At 34.6% G+C, this 14005-nt stretch overlaps 2 protein-coding genes across 2 annotated transcripts; both read right to left on the reverse strand.

Annotated features, from left to right (window-relative positions):
• Positions 1–912: 912 nt before the first annotated feature.
• On the reverse strand, positions 913–5132 carry LOC129899947 (uncharacterized). Its single transcript, XM_055974940.1, has 8 exons — positions 4997–5132; positions 4754–4790; positions 4475–4668; positions 4040–4076; positions 3545–3825; positions 3140–3176; positions 2815–3032; positions 913–2023 (listed from the first exon to the last, which is right to left on the reverse strand). Exons 1-8 carry the CDS (start codon positions 5006–5008, stop codon positions 1319–1321), a joined length of 1521 nt encoding a protein of 506 aa, XP_055830915.1. The 5' UTR covers positions 5009–5132; the 3' UTR covers positions 913–1318.
• Positions 5133–10366: 5234 nt separating this feature from the next.
• LOC129899726 (phospholipase A1-Ibeta2, chloroplastic-like) lies at positions 10367–12299 on the reverse strand. The gene has a single exon (XM_055974759.1). The coding sequence runs from the start codon at positions 12224–12226 to the stop codon at positions 10646–10648; it is 1581 nt and encodes a 526-aa protein (XP_055830734.1). The 5' UTR covers positions 12227–12299; the 3' UTR covers positions 10367–10645.
• Positions 12300–14005: the final 1706 nt, after the last annotated feature.

The following is a 14005-nucleotide window of genomic DNA, read 5'->3' on the forward strand; positions in this document are numbered from 1 at the left end:
CTTCTATGGTAATGTTTAGCCCTTGTTGAAAAAGAACATCAAGGACCTTGCCCTGCCACATTCCGAAATGTCCTGACTCATCAAAAATTTCAACTGCAAATTTCGCATTTGACACAATTCTTGTCATAAGCGAAGAAGCCAACGATGACGTATTATTAACATTCAATGTGGACTCATCATTTTTCGTGTATTTCATTTTTGCTACAAATACTATTTATTAGCTAACAATTGCAAAAGGCCAAAATAAATATTTTCTGATGTGAAAGTTCAGACTGTGTTGCAACTATAGAACATACTCAGATAAAACCTTGGCTCAGTTACCAATTGTTGCGAAAGTCGAATATATAAAGAGTGATCAAATCATAACTGCTATAACTAAATGCAGCTCATAAATAATAAATGAGACAACAATAAAAGGAACACGAGGAATTTACGAGGTTCAACAAAAGTTTATTTTCTTTTGCTTAATCCTCTGATACAATCAACTAATATTTATTTCACTCCAAAAAAATACAAGTGAAATACTACAAGAGAGAATAAAAATCAAATACTTTAGAAGACGAGAAGGCAAGTGAGAAGCGTGTTTCAAATAAATCAAGAACCACTTATTTATAGAAATGAATTCTTATTCTTGATGTCATTCATGACATCACTATTTCTTTTTGATGTCATCTATGACATCACTATGTGTCAAAATGTCAATATTTAAGTTGTGAAACCAAATTATGATTTACCAAACTTTCACCTACAAAATTACTACCTTGACTTTTTATACCAATGAAGAATTATCTTCCTACCAAATATTCAAATTAATTCATCTAGAATCTTGTTAAATGCAACACTTTCAACATAAGAAACTCGAAGGAAGTAATGCAAAAACGACTGCTTAAGCATTTGAATAAGAAAGATTAATGCAAATGTAATGGTGTTAACTCTCACTACAGATCAACCTGTTTACAGATACATGCATCTTACCCTCAAACATTTTTCATCAATAATACAGACCAAACTTCACAGCAAGCTCACTGCCTGAGGTAGAGCCTTGGATCTTAGACATTTTCATTTTAACTAAGGCCTTTGGCCCTTACCCTGCTGCAAGTAGTGTTACCTGCCTAGTGTAGGGTAAGGGGAGTGTACACTATATGCAACTTTGCTCTTAGACTTCTGCAAAATGTTTCCACAGCTCAACTCCCGAAAGAGCAACCCTGTCATTGTGCCAAGTCTTGTTCTCACATCTTTCACTAGCTAACATGCAAAAACCTTTTTTGAATTCTTCCATTTTTGATATCCATTTTCTCTTCATAAGAATGTACTAGACTTAAGCACGACGAACCCATCTCTCTAGTCGAAGCTGTTTTAAAGGCGGACCAAGATTTGGCTTAGTCCTCTGGGGGCACTGCCATTTTCCTGTTGTTTCCAAAGCACTAGGATGGAAGTTGGTTGTTTCTGTGAGTACCTTTCTAGTCAAACCATGCTCGTGGCAATTTGATGCAACAGTGACTCCACTTAAAGGAGACTGAACTGCAGCTGGCGTTGGCAAAGGACTTTTGTTCTGCACCCGGCTATTCCTACTCTTTCTGGTTGATATAAAACCATTCTCTCCAAAGTTATTTATGTGATTTTCTTTGTCGGAGATTTCTGCAGCTTTCCGTTTGGATAACTTCTGCCTTAACACACTCATCTCCATCCTATTTTTAGATTGCACATCATCAGCAGGCTCAACACTATCTTCAGATTTCGAGCTGTTCTCTGCAGAATCCTTCCTGTGGATTGGATGTCTATATAATTTTTCACCTTCACAGCTTGAATGATCGTTGGTACAGGATACTTTGCAGTTAGCTTCTTGAGGAAAAATGGTCTCCAAGTGTTCTCCATCACTCTCTTTGAAGACCATGTCAATGTATCTTGGTGAACCACATTTGCTACTCTCCGTTGTCTTGTGATATAGAGTCTGTTGTGAAATCCTTTCATGAGACATTTCATTGGATACTCTTGTGTTCTTTGTCCCATCAGCCTCCTGATCCTTCAAAGTATACAAACATAAAGGAAATATCATCAAGGGAACTTGTGATAATATGGTAAGATAGACCTCAATTATGTAGCTGAAGTGTTAGATACCTTCTGTGCATGGTAGACACAATTGTATAACTAACAGAATCAGAGAAGAGATGGTTTATATGCATAGCTATCACCCAACTGACAATACCTCTAAGTTTCTAACCAACTAAAGCCAGAATAGATCTTTTAGTGTTTCTCCGTCTTTTTATTTTATGTTCAACTACGTGATCCGTCATTGTAACCCAATGTGGCCATTTGGTAGCTAGTTAGAGTTAAGCAAGTATTAGTAATGTAGGGATTGATTATGAAGGAATTTATGTATTATTTAATGCAGGTATTAGTTATTACAACTTCTATCCTACATAAAATAATATATAGGTTCCTTTATACCTTATACATGTATTAGTTATGAGGGTTTCTAAATTGCAAACGAAATACTGCATTAATTTTATACTTGAATAATTTACCACCTAACTAGCTACAAAACATGGTATGACTTATGCAAGATTTAATACCTACAGAACTTACCTTCAAATCAACTATCAAACGACCCTAATATTCTAGGTACTGACTCCTCCAGCCAAAAAGGTCTGCAATCTCAGACAAATAAAATCCACCTGTTTACTGATCTACAGCTTAAGGTTCGACGTTTGCCTCTAGTGTACATTCAATAAGTCTTGATTTCACAAAAAATTGGTGATGGAAAGGAGATAGAGAAGGGAAGTTGAAATATAAAACCAAGTATATCAAGAGTACCTTTGAGCCAGTTTGATGCTCGTACTTGTCATCATGAATAAAAGGAGTTCCTAATGAACTCCTCAAATTCTGAGGTTCCCTATTGCCACTATACCAATTTGTACACACTTTGTCATCTAATTCTTTCTCATGATCGGTAAGCATGAAATCTTGAACAGTATCCTCTTTAGGAGATTCATAAACATAGCTAGAGAACCAGTTCCGGATGTCTGGAGGCACTGATAAAACCCATACAGGAAAATGAAGATTAGCATCAATAAAAATTATCAGTGCCTGCTTAAAAAATGGAAACTCATACATTAGGAGGTGAAAGGATCACGCTTACCTGAAGCAAGTGAAATGTCATCTGAAGAGTCCACATCCTAAAGACACAACAAGTACACAAAATCATGGTTTAGGAAGAGAACACAGGAGAGACAATACAAAAAATATCCCAGTGCTACAGTGTGCCAAAAAGGGAACCCATTGGTGCATGACTTGATGTTTGTCAACCCATACAAGATTATGCAAATTTTCCTCACACAAAATTGCACATCTACTGGACTAATTTTGAGCTTTACAGACTATAGGGAACATGCTAATGAAACCTGTAGGAATAATTGGAGGAAATCGGAACATTCTTGTCCAAATCCACCACCAAGACGGAGCACGTTATAACAGACTCGGATTCCAATCAAAAGCTTGCACAATGGAAATCGAAACAACAAAGAAAATAACTTGCCTGACCTACCCATTTGTTATCTGCAACAAAATTTGTACACTGCACAAGGTCCTTTGAAGCCACATCAACACCAGAAGACAAACTGTGGCTTTTCCCATTTGTTTGATTTTCAGCAGAATTATCTTGCTCCTTGTTGTTGCTGTCTGCTTTGCATCCTCTGGAGCTAGTATCCTCATTGAAACCAATGTCAATTGATTCAGGGACTCTAGTATCATCACTATCATCCAATAGGGAAGTTTCAGGCACAAAACTTGAGAAACAGTCCTTGGTATCTAAAGGCTCTGATAGCACTGACATAGGGACAGAAAGTCAGCTTCCTACGAATTTGATATGAGCTATTTTGATGCGCAAATTTAAGGGAAAGAGATGAACTAGCATCTTTAGTTTGTGGTCTAGTTTCACGGCATATATAAGGTTCTAAATTTCACTTCTTTTTACTGAGATGCTAAAAAATAACACTAGTAAGCAATACTTCATAGTAGTATGTAGAAGAGCCTAACTTACCAGAAGAAAATGAGACATTATCTGAAGCTCTCCAAACCTGTGAAACATCTAGTAAAGTTAATACTATTACAGAACTTAGAAAATAATATTCAGTAACAATCTACAATAATTACAACTTTAAAACTCCTGGTGACTACAAGTCTAAATTGAAGAAGCGGAAAGAAAAAATCTCTTCAATGTTGAGACTCTAATGCAAGAAGGATTTCTGAGTATAATCAAAGCTTATGATCACAGTGAACTGCATAGCTCAACAGACCTAATAATATCCCAGTAGCTTAAACTTTTAAACAAGGGAGTTGATTTTTCCTTCTTTTTACCCTTCCTCATGAGAGGGTTGATTCAATTCAACAAATTTATTATTTTTTCCATAAATGTAAACGAAAAGGGGGAAATCTAAAGGTAAGGTTTAAGGGATAAGACTTGATGTTCAACTACCTTAATTGGAAGTTCGATATCTTCTTGTGAAGCAACATTCTCACCACAATGCAAGGAATCATCTTTCGCTCCTTTTCTGCCATATCCAGAATCAATATTTCTGGAACCATCATAATCTTGAAAATCATCAATCCCACTCAAAACAGGCGATTCATATGCATAGCTCGAGAACCAATTTCCAATATGAAGAGGCTCTATTTGTTAAAATGAGAAAAAAAAACAATTAGAAAAACAAAAGATGGAACATTCTAGATGACTATTTGGAGAAATTATGCATACCAGAAGGAATCGACAGTGAGTCTACAGAATCCAACACCTGCAATTCAAAAGTTGCTCATTCAGTGAGAAGTTTCATTTCCTTTTTGTTAGCAGAATAAAAAGCAATAAACTAGTGTTTGGCCATGGATTTTGCGAGTTTTAATTACAAAACAAAAAAAAAATCAAGTAAAATGAATGTACAAAAACAATTTATAAATTAAAAATTTACAAAATCTATGATCAAACAGGAGCTTCCAGGATTACCTTGTTCGACATTTGGCAAGAGAAATAAGAAGAAGAATTCAAAAATGATGTTTGAAAAATGAGAAAAGAGAAGCTATGAGAATGAAATTTTCTGTCTACAAACTACAATGGCGCGTCTGTTAAATTTTCAAAATCGTTATTTCCCGGGATAAATTTTTCATCTGACTGAAAAATCTCTATTTTATTGTGTGTTCAACTTTCGAAATTTCTATATTTCTCTTGTATTATCCACTTAGATGCAGAACTGGTCTACTAGTTTACCTTTATTACACTTCTATGCACATACAATGATATAAACACCACTTCGCCTTTCTAGTTTGATTTTAGTATCAAAATGGTCCCTAGCTTTGAAAAATAAAGTAACAATTGATATTCTTCAATTCAATTATAAAAAATCGCCTGTCCTTACTTGTTGTATGTAAGTCAAAATGTCGTGCTGAGTAAACATAATTAGCACAGAAGGAGGCATTTGGCTATGCAACTTTTTCCCCGAACAACTTTACTTGGGTCTAATGCCAAAGTGTTTGGAAATATTTTTGGGTTTATAATTTTTAAGATTAAGATATTTAAACATTGAATATTAAAATATTGTATCAAGATTTCAATACGAAATGATAAAAATATTTTTTTCTCAAAAATTTGTATTTATGAAAAAATTAATAAATATTAAATTTTCAAATGAAATATTAGTTGATCCAATATTATAGCAACAAAATAATACTTTAAAAAAACACAATTTTACAATTTAGAATAATTATACTTTTTGTTTCGTTTAACAATGATGTATATTTGGTTTTTTTGTTAACAAATTGAAGGGGGGAGGGCGGGGAATTCTAAAATTGAATTTTTTAATTTCAAAAATATCACGTGGCTTTAAAAAATTACTCCACCCATTTTTTTATAATCTAAACCCAACCCAACTAAAAATCAGATGCGGATCTAGGATTTGAAGGTTACGGGTGCCATATATTTTAAATAGAATAAACTGATCAGTTCCTTCAATTTTGGGTTATAATTCTGAGTTATCTATTTTTTCGATTTTTATAAACAAATCGATCAAATATGCATATTTAGTAACTGTTTTTTCTAGATATTCTAATATTAAAAATATATACCTACGTAGTTTTTTTTTAGGAATGAGAGACCTTATTCTATAAAACTTTGAGAAAACAAGAGATTTTCCACGTTAAAAATTCGAACTTGTATAAATCATCTAATTAAATACCATAGAGTTGAGAAAAAAATAAAAAATTGTAACTTCAACCCAGTTATCTTCACTTAATGTGAATGTCGGTAAAAGATTGAAAGAACCTTTAAATTCAAAAGCTCTAATATAATAATATCCATCATTTTTAAAACTTATTTTTAAAAAAATACTATTTAAATATATTTCTATTAATAGTTATGTGTCGTTCAAAATTTAATATTGATATAGAATACACACGCAACACGTGTATCAATTAGAGATTAGTACTTGGTGAAAGAGATAGTAAAAAAAAAATCAAGAATTAAATCAACCAAAAAATAGTTAATTAGATAAATAAATAATAGCAAATAAAGAAGAACTTATGGGGGGGAATATTGAAGCCCTTGCGCACATTAATGTGAAAGACAAAAGAAGAGAGAGGGCAACAAGATGCAACATTTAGACTTTTGCCGGTTGAACCATTGATTTTTTTGTTCAATTAGTGGCAAGTTTAATATATATTGATTTTCCACACATATAAACATATATATACAAAATTTTAATCGAAGTCATCGGGTACAATGGCACCCCACCCATACACCGCCCTTGCTAAAAACGACTCAACCTCTCTGTTATTCAGACCCAATCCAAATGCATATTTACCCTTTTATTATGTATACAGGACAAAGTTGCATTGGACAAAGTCACCTCCTCATCCATGGTCATCATTGTTAATGGGGGTAGAATTGATTATTTCACTCCTTCCAGAGGCATAAGACAATGGGATCTCATCTCCCCCTACATCTTTATCCTTTATATGGAAAGACTCTCAAAAGGGATTGAGGAAGCAGGTCTACCTAAAGCACTGGACATCATTGGTATCTCTCAGTCTGGGCCCAAAATCTCCCACCTATTCTTTGCTGATGACTTGATCCTGTTTACTAAGACAAACCCCAAGAATCGTCAAAGCATTAACAAAATTCTTGAAATGTTTTGCATAACTTCTAGATAGAAACTCAATCTGTCCAAATCCAAAATCATTTCCCCCACTAACTGTACCCAAGAAAACAGAGACAAATGCTCTTACATGCTCAACATTAAGGCCAATAATGCCTGTGGGAGGTACCCGAGTTTCCCCATCTTTCACTCTAGACCTGTCCATGCTAATTTCTGATTCATCATTGACAATATGCATGTAAAGCTCAGTGGCTGAAAAACCAACTTCCTCAATATGACTGGAAGAACTGTTCTAGTTAAGTCTCTCTAGGAAGCATCCTCTCCCATATAATGCAATATATCCAACTTTCTCCAAAAACTCGCAGCTCTATAAATAGAATTTAAAGAAATTTTGTTTGGGGTAAAGATACTTTACCTTATAGGTTGGGACACTATCACTAAGGGGAGAATGTCTTGGGATTGCAGAAAAGTAATGTTAAGAACAATTCTCTCCTAGCTAGCCTAGCTTAGAGAATGTATAAGAAACTAAATGCTCTTTGGTCTAGGATCCTTTACTACAAGCATTGTCACAACAAGAATTCTACGTATGGCAGGAGTATTGTGTCTATGACTTGGCATGACATTAAAAAAGGTTGGAAAGTCTGCTTAAGGGGGTCGAGATGGGTAGAGAATAAGGGCAATAGTGTAAACTTCTTCGAGGACAGATGGATCCCTAGAATGGAATCCATTACGCACCACATCTATAGGCCTCTTAAGAAACATGATCATGCGGCCAAGATGGACTCTGTCTTTAAGAATGGATCCTGGAACTCAGGTGGCCTCTCCTTCACCCTCCCAAATGATTTTTTCAATAAGTTCATTGATACTTTCATTCATGTCAAAACAACCAAGCAGAATAACCTCATATGGAAGCTAGCCAGAAATGACACCTTCACCACCAAAAATGCTTATAACCTTCTGGACTCTTTAGTCCCCAAAAAGATCAAGATCCAATATGTTAGGAACCTTACCACATACTTCTTTTAGATTTGGAAGACAGAAATGTCAAATAAAATTAAAATGTTCATTTGGATGCTTACTCACGAGCGTCTTCCTACTAGCCACTACTTCACAAAATTGGGATTAATGTTGACCAATCATGTAAATTATGTGAAATGGGGACTGAAGATATAGATCATAACTTTTTCCACTGCCAAAAAGCCATCACCTTTTGGTAGAGGATTGCCAACGCCAGCAACTCCACCATTAACCTTGACTCTACCACAATTAACATTGAGAATTGGAGAACCACTTGGAATATCAAAGACAGGGATTGGAACAAATAGATCTCATGGGAAACCCTCATTTCCTTTTGCATATTGGGTCTTTGTATCAATAGGAATGATAACATGTTCAATAACAGGAAGCAGCATGTCCAAATTAGCCACATTATTTATCATGCCATTGAATTCAAGCTCATTGTCGCTAAAAAGAAGGGGCCAAAAACCACCAGGGTAAACATGCAAATTAAATAGACCCCACCCCAACCCAATGAACTATCAAGCTAAATACTGACGGAGCCGTCACTTTGAACCCCGGTAGCAGGGGCATAGGAGGAGTATTCAGAGACCACACAGGAAAATGGGTAAAAGGTTTTATTAAAATCTGTGCATACACAAATACTGATCAATCTGAATTGCTTGCTATGTTATATGGATTAAAAATAACGAATACAGATAAAATCTTCCCTTGGAAACTAACTCGGACTCAGTCCACGCTATATCTATGCTTATCAATGACCATCTATGTTATAACAATGGCATTACTGAATACAGGTACTTAACGAGGAAATTGAGACAAGTTACCATCCAGAATGTATACGTGCAGAGAGGAGAATAGAGTGGCGGATATGATGGCGAAGAAAGTTGCTAGGGACTCCCACTTTGAAAGCCTAAAGCTGATTGATACTCCTCCATTGTATGCCAAAGAGGCAGTGGAAGAAGATGCAAGAGGAACATGTTTTGTTAGGAAGATTCCTCTATGTAATTTGAACACCAATGACCAGCCCATGGTCATAAACAATGTTGTAGAACTAAGCTGGAGTCCATCTCCAGCGCCAGCTTAATTATTTATAGTATATCCCAATTACCAAAAAAAAAAAGAGCTCAAGGGATCGACGACTAGTATGTGTCATGTACTAAGGTTAAGTTTCTCCAAAAGCTAATAACACTAACAATGCTATGGAATCAACAATGCTGCTACATGATACAGTACTTCAATGTCTAAATAAAATGGGAGACTGTTGTGAACACATTGGCCAAGCTGTTGGGCCTGAGGCTAGCTCAATTCTAGTTTTGCTTGGGATCCAGGTTGAGAAGAGTTTAAATGGTTGTCATCTCTATCTTAGTTACTTGTTATTTCAACATTTTCATTGTAATTTAGTAGTTTGAATATTGCAATTACGATTCTAAAGTTGTAATCCTATTCCAACTCTCATATTAATATAGTGAGGAACTCGATCGGATTTGTTACAGAAACTTTCTCCGGAAAGAATAAATTATTATCAACACTGTCAGATGTTGAGCAGAAACTAAAGGAGTTTGCACGAAAAAGTTATTTGATGTGAGACACAACCAACAAAAACTTATCATATCTCATTCAGTTGTCTAATATAAAGTGAACGTCACACAACTTTTATTGATTATGTCTCACACCAAATAAAAAATTTCGAAATTGCATCACACGAGAATATTTATGGGTATGAATTTTGAATAAAGTAGCTTGTTGAATACTGTATACTTAATTGAGAGACCAATCAATTAGCCTAATTCTGATCAATAATCTCCAAAACCTTTTTTTACGGAATACAACCTTCCAATATTTACTTGTCCCGTGTTAAAGGAGGAACTAAGCAGAAATAGATAGAATAACAATTTTACTATATCATTATTTGAATATAATAAAATTAATATTTTGGATAATGATTATAGCTAATTCTCTGCCTATATATATATAATCTAGTCGTCAAAGAGAAAAAAAATGCTTCTTCTTTTTGCCCATATGGATCAGTTTTATTCTTTTCATGTCTTCTCTATTGCGCATTGAGTGATATTTTACTTAAATCAACCTATCAGTCATCAAGAAGATAAGTAGGCTTTTGGCAATAGATTTTTCAAATACTTTTCACTTTGGTTGGAATTTATAAAGTTGGTGTTGAAAATGAAATTGTGTTTGGTTATACTTGCCAATGAGAGAAAAGAGCATTCTAGCTATTAGAAATTATGAAGAATATTGTGTTTGGAAACAGGTTATCAACTGTTATTCAAATTTGGAATCCAACTTCAAGTTTAATTTGAAATTTTCATAGCCGGACATTATTTTTTTCCTATAAAACGAGAAACTATTCTGAAAAAAGTGAATAATTCTCATGACCAGTCCTTAAAAGAGAAAAACAAGTATATCGAAAACATATACTTCTTGTTACTTCTTTGTACATGACGTATACATTCCCTGCTAATATATAATACTTAGGATGATGGACTAGGCAAACAACTAGACCTAGAGAAATTATGCTCTCTATCAAGATTGATAGTCAAATCCTTTCCCTTGCTAGTGTAAAGTCTTTTAAAATTAGACCTTTGTTCATTTAGCAGCCTCACAAGACTTCTCTTGGCATTAGGCCTAAATGGACAATTAGATGCTGTAAATCCATCCACCAAGTGCAAATACGCCTCTAAATCATGACAGCACGCAACATCAGCGTTAGGCTTCAAAAAAGGAGACATCTTTGTATCCACTCTGAATTCAGTCCCAACGTGTGAGTATGCCCATGGCATCCTACAATCTAACATTTCTAGCACGCGACCCGCACCTGATTCTCTAAGCTTTTTGTCGAGCGCTTCGCTCACAAACATGCCTGGAACCCTCGTGATCACGTCTTGATTATTCACGATACGTAAAACCTTAACATTGTTACCATTAAGACGATCCGCGAAACCCCGGTTGCCTACTCGTGGCCCTCCGAAGGAAAAAACAGCTACGGGTGGTGCGTTTGGTACGCACGCGCTTAAATCATCCGCGACCAAAAGGGCTAATGCCGCACCGAGACTGTGTCCGGTTACGGTTATGCTTAAAGGCTCGCCTTTGTACTTTTCAATCAATCTCTGCACTTCGTTAACAACTGATTCAGCTAAACTTGGTACACGATGATCACCTGTTTTGTACAAACTTAAAAATCCACATTCTACTTTAGACTGAACCATTCCTCTTTCTTCATCATCATTCTCATCATTATCATCTTGTTCTACTAACAAGTCGCGAAAATTCTCCGCCCACTCTAAACACGTGGCGGTCCCTCGTAACGCGATAACAATGTCCCTCCTTCCCATTCGTTGGATCTCACTCCTGTCATTGCACACTGCGACGTAACCGATCCAGCTGGACCGCTGAGTCATCCATCCGAGATCAGGTGCCACGTCATCCACCCACTTGGGCAACCCGATAGACGAAGTTGCGTATAAGCTCTTAGTCACCCTGTAAGACCTATCCGGCAACGCCACGTGTCTTTCCGGCGGAACCTCATCTTCTGACGTGGCCGGGTCGGAGTGAAAACAGTGATAAGCCGATTGTATGAACTCCCCGTACCGGACTAATTCTCGACGGAGATTTTCATCGAGCGGATCGAGTAAACCGAGCCAGTTATTGCTGCCGTGATACTCTCTCCACCGGTTAGCGAGATTGTTCCTAGGAGAATATTCAATTGATTTTGACGATAATAGTCCTTTAAGTCTATTCAAATGCCTTGGTGACATTTCCTCAGCAGTTTTTCTCATCTCATCAGGCCAAATATTAGACAAATTGAGCGCCTCTAACAATATTTTTCTCCTATTCTCTAATGACTTATTACTGGATTGTTGAATTACAGGGTTTGATGAATCAATTGGGTTTGTCTTTTGTAGAAGCTTTTCGAGATTGGAAATGTGCTTTTTCGTCATTTCAGTAGATGATGATATTGGTGAGAGTGTTTTTACAGTTTGTGCATTGCACTTAAAGTTGACTCCCTTCGCCTGAAAAAGGTGAAGATTTGGTAGTGTTGTTCCGGTCTGCATGGTTTTAGAGAGAGAGAAAGAGGCAGAGAGAATTAGAGAGAGAGAGAGAGAGAAGAGTCAATGAGTTAGAACTAGGTAGCTAGTTGTTATTGGATTGAACTTGGTAATTTATAGAGGAGAAGGCTTCATATCGAGGCTTATTCTTTTCTTTATTTACAATTAGAACCAGCAATCCAATAAAATGGGATCTGCTGGATTCGATTTGGTATACTGATTTTCACTTTGTGAATATGCTAAATTTATAATAAATCAATAAAATATTTATTATTGATTTTTAATTAATTAATTTTTAATGATTTAATTTTTAATTTAACTAATAAAAAAATACTTATATATTTATATAATAGAAGTGCAATAGAAATTTCTACATTTATCGCTTTTGTTTAAGTTGAATTCCTTTTAAAGTCTTATTTGCAAAAATAATATTAATTATTTATTTTTATTACAATCAAATTTAAAATTGAGAAGAGAGAAGATATCGTAATAGAGGTAGAGAAACTAATTTATGTTGCCTATGATTAAAAATAATATTAAAATTTAGAAAATAAAATATTAGAATCACTTTATATAATTAGGAATAAAACAGCAATGGGCACAATATGAGTAGGTGAAAAAGATGGACGGTACTATTTGAGTAATTGTGCATTTGGTAACTCGAATTAATTAAAATAGAAAAAGAGAATTAATTATCCTCATTGTCCTCGTGGGCCCAAATAAATGCTAGCTCCTCTCTTTCCCTTTTCAATTCGATTCAAATATCAAAATGTCCCCTTTTAATATATGGTTGACAAAATGACACAATTTCTCCAATTCTTGATTTCAATTCAACTTACCACGTTTTACACCTCCGACCAATATTTTTGTTTGATGAAGGAACCGCACCCGCTATCTTTTAAATATGAATCAGATAAATTTCACTATAGTATAGTAATTCGTAAAATCATATTAATAAATTTTATACGATAAATTAGATCAAAAAAATATGAATAAAATTTCTATATCAAGAACTACATTTTGGAGATCACTGGCTCGACTCGATGACCATTTCGGGTAAAGAAACATCCAATTTGTAGTGTTAAGATTTTTGTCCAAAGGACAATCTAAACAATTAATGGGCTAATAAGTAGTATAACACCTCCGACCATTTTGTTGCAACAGATACTTGAAGAACATACTTTATGTGTATCTTTGAAATTTCGAGATTCAAACAATTTTTTTTAAATATCTTATAAATAACTATTATTACTTGCAATACTTTTCTATTTTACGTAGTTTCCAAATATCTAAATTTTATTTAATTTTTTTTTTAAGATTTCATGTCCGAATTTACCATCAAACATAAATTATTCTACTCTCAAATTTGAACTTGTGTCACATATAAATGATATTTTTAATTAAAATGTAATTTATAATGACTTATGTAGTTTACATTATCTTAAATTCTTTTAAAAGGATTAAAAAATTGATGTTTGAATTAAGATATACCGATGAATAAAATGAAAAAGGTATAAAAATGTCCCCCCCGGAGGCCTGAACTATTGAAACGGTAAGGGCATTTTTGCCTAAAGGTTGATGAATGACAATATGACATAGTTGTTGTGTTTTCAATAGTTTAGGTAGACATTTTTATACCATTTTAAAATCGGAAACAAACATATTTTATAGTTCTTGCTCATTTTTATTTGTTCATTATTTTAAAAATAAATTTTTTACTTTTAGTTGTTATTTTTTACTCTTGATATTAATTATTTATTCCTCAAATCATTTTACAAGATCTAA

This window comes from Solanum dulcamara, chromosome 8, assembly GCF_947179165.1.
Source record: "Solanum dulcamara chromosome 8, daSolDulc1.2, whole genome shotgun sequence".
NCBI lineage: Eukaryota > Viridiplantae > Streptophyta > Magnoliopsida > Solanales > Solanaceae > Solanum > Solanum dulcamara.

What these genes read in the sequence shown, in the direction of transcription:
- LOC129899726 (XM_055974759.1), bottom strand. Translation starts at nt 12,226, where the DNA reads ATGCAGACCGGAACAACACTACCAAATCTTCACCTTTTTCAGGCGAAG.
- LOC129899947 (XM_055974940.1), bottom strand. An exon ending in ATATCGAACTTCCAATTAAG is followed by an intron (nt 4,077 to 4,474) that starts GTAGTTGAACAT and finishes GATGTTTCACAG; the next exon opens with GTTTGGAGAGCTTCAGATAA. An exon ending in TGACATTTCACTTGCTTCAG is followed by an intron (nt 3,033 to 3,139) that starts GTAAGCGTGATC and finishes GGGTTTTATCAG; the next exon opens with TGCCTCCAGACATCCGGAAC.